This window comes from Myotis davidii, unplaced genomic scaffold (genome assembly GCF_000327345.1).
Source record: "Myotis davidii unplaced genomic scaffold, ASM32734v1 scaffold534, whole genome shotgun sequence".
Taxonomy (NCBI): Eukaryota; Metazoa; Chordata; class Mammalia; order Chiroptera; family Vespertilionidae; genus Myotis; species Myotis davidii.
The window spans coordinates 3,521,755-3,524,294 of NW_006286678.1; the positions used below are offsets into that span (position 1 = coordinate 3,521,755).

Sequence of the window (2,540 nt, forward strand, 5' to 3'; positions counted from 1 at the left end):
ACCCCAGCGTTTGCGCACTGCGCCTGCGCGCTCGGCACGCTCCTGGAAGGCACCTGGGCCACCTGCACAAGGTGCGCGATGGCCCCTGTGAATTTGGTGAGTCCGGCTTCCGCCCCGCAGTGTGTCCCTCCCTCCCCCCCACACCACGGTGGACAGCGCTGTCGAACCCTCAGTTTTTCCTTCAGGATCAGTTTTTTTCTTGTCCGGCAGGGCGCTCAGGGAGACGGGCAGGAACTCACATCCTGCGCCCTCCCTTACCAAGCTCATAGCATGTTTTCCTCCACAAGACGGGGAGTTTGGGAGTGGCAGGTCCTCACCGTTTGGATGGAGAGGGAGGGCACGTGAAGATGCCAGAGGAGGAGGAGAGGACCTCCAGACCAGGACTCCGGAGCTACTCCGGGGAAGTAGGACCTTTGGAGACTTAGGCTCTGAAAAGATTATGATGCCGGCAGGGGCAGACCCAGGTTCTGCGGAGCTAAGGCTTAATACAATTTGGAAGGTCCCACTTTAAAGGAATTGAAAATTAATCATTGCTTGGAACCTAGAAACTTAAAGTTCATTAACATTACCATACAGTTGTTTATGGGTGTGCTTGCTGCTTGCCCTCTCTATGTAATTTTTAAAAATCAAACAAAAATAAATGAAAACATTAGTAAAGGAATACCCAGAGATGCACTCTGCCAGCCCACTAGATTTTGGAGAACTGCCCCTTTCTACGCTGCCTGGAGGGGCCGGGGGAGAGTCAGGGTGAGTCCCCAGGAGTCCAGCTTGGGGTTCTGGCTAAATGCCGAGGTCAGTGTAGTGACTTTAGCTCCAACAAGGAAGCTTTGGGGGTGGGGGAATGCCTCAACAGGCATTGGGAAGTTTCTATTATTATTTTCCCAAAAGCATTCCAAGTAGATGCATGTCAAGGAGACCAGTGTTGGAGACGGGGCGGGAAGGCTCCTGTCCCAGGAACATGAAAACAATGTTTCATGTGCCTCCTTGGAGCACAGGAAAGTCACCGAAGGCTATTCCTAGTTGGGGCTTCCACCAGGAGAGACCTGTACTGCTGGTTCCCTGAATGACCTTGGGCTGGTCCCTTCTCCTCCGTGGGCCGTGTCAGCCCCTGTGGAGCCACTGTTGAGGTCCCTTTGTTTCTGCCCTGTGGCATTTAAACAGTCCTGTCTCCTTCCTTTTTCTAGTTCCTGTCACTCGTTTTTTACATCTGCTTCCTCAGCAGTTAATTCACAGGCAGTTCTCTTTGTCTCCCGACAGGTAACACTTTCACTCCACATGCAGGAGACATAAATGCTGACCAGGTCCCCGGAGTGTACTGGTGTGGAAGGTCTCAGATGATTTTTCCCTGGAGTGGTATTCTGTTCCCAAGAGAGAGAGATGCCTTGAAAAATATTTAAGATGTTTAGACCAAATCTACTATTATGGGGAGGAGCCAGCGACAGGGGGTGGGGAGCAGGGGACCGGCCAGGGGAACCAGTAAAGCCTGACCAGCTCCCAGGTCCCCTACACCCTGTTCTGTGCTCTTTCAGGACAGGACTTGATTGTGTGAAGTTAGGAAGGTGGTGGTTGCCATGGTTACCAGCGGGAGGCCAGATGGCAGATGGAAACCCCATACCCCTAATTCACTGAAAATTACCCAATGACAAGTAAATGTGACAGCCCCTCCACTCTGATCTATGGGCCCTGAGGCGCACCTCAGGCACCAGCCCCCGGTGAAAAGATGTTCGTGGAGCCAAATGGAGGCAACACAGAAGCTGCTTTTAATGATCCCATTAGTGACAGGCATCAGGCCTCCCCGGAATTTACTTCTCCTTTCCCACCAGTAATTGTCAGCCGCGACAGACTAGGCACTGTCTCCCTGTCTTCCCGTCGCTTCTTGTCCTGAGATGTATGTGTGGCCCCTGCCCCTGTGTCCTGGTGGGGCCTGAGGGTGTGGACGGGCTCTTCCCCAGCTAGACCAAGGCAGGGCGGCACCTCACTCTATGCTGCCTAAAGCCACCCTCTATTCAGAGGACGCAGCAGGAGCACTTTTAACAATGCCCCGGGGGACCCTGGTTGAAGGGAAGCAGGCGCAGTCACAGTGGCAGCTGTTCTGCCTCAAAACTGGCAATAAAGCCACCCCTCCCCAGCTCCTCACCTGCCCCTGTCTATGCGAGCTTCCCACTTTAACAGAGCGAAGCCTCCGTAAATATGTATTAAGTTCTGCACAGCGGGGGAGGTGTTCTTACACATGCCTCTCAGGAGCATTTGGAAACAGCTTTCAGGCTGAAATGCTTCCCTTTCCTCCTGTGCTCTGAAATGCCCCCAAATGCCTGGTAATGAGGGTCATCCTCTGATGAACACACATTTATTGAAGACCCACTGTGCTCCCACCTCTGAATAATTATTTACTGTTGGAATATATTCAGTAAGTATATTTGCATCTCATCTCCCTACTCGGTTTTTACAACTGTCCTGGCCAGGACTCACTCCCATTTAATAGACAGGAAAGCTGAGGCGCAGATTGGCTCCTCTTGAGTCTTGAGGGTTTCTCTGTCTGG

General features: G+C 52.4%; 1 protein-coding gene across 1 annotated transcript in view; it reads left to right on the plus strand.

The window, feature by feature from the left end:
* IGFBPL1 (insulin like growth factor binding protein-like 1) overlaps positions 1–2,540 on the plus strand; it is a 19,491-nt gene that overhangs the window by 3,806 nt on the left and 13,145 nt on the right. Inside the window, exon 2 of the mRNA XM_006758454.2 lies at positions 8–96. Coding sequence (XP_006758517.2) covers positions 8–96 — 89 coding nt within the window. The remainder of the gene's footprint in view (positions 1–7; positions 97–2,540) is intronic.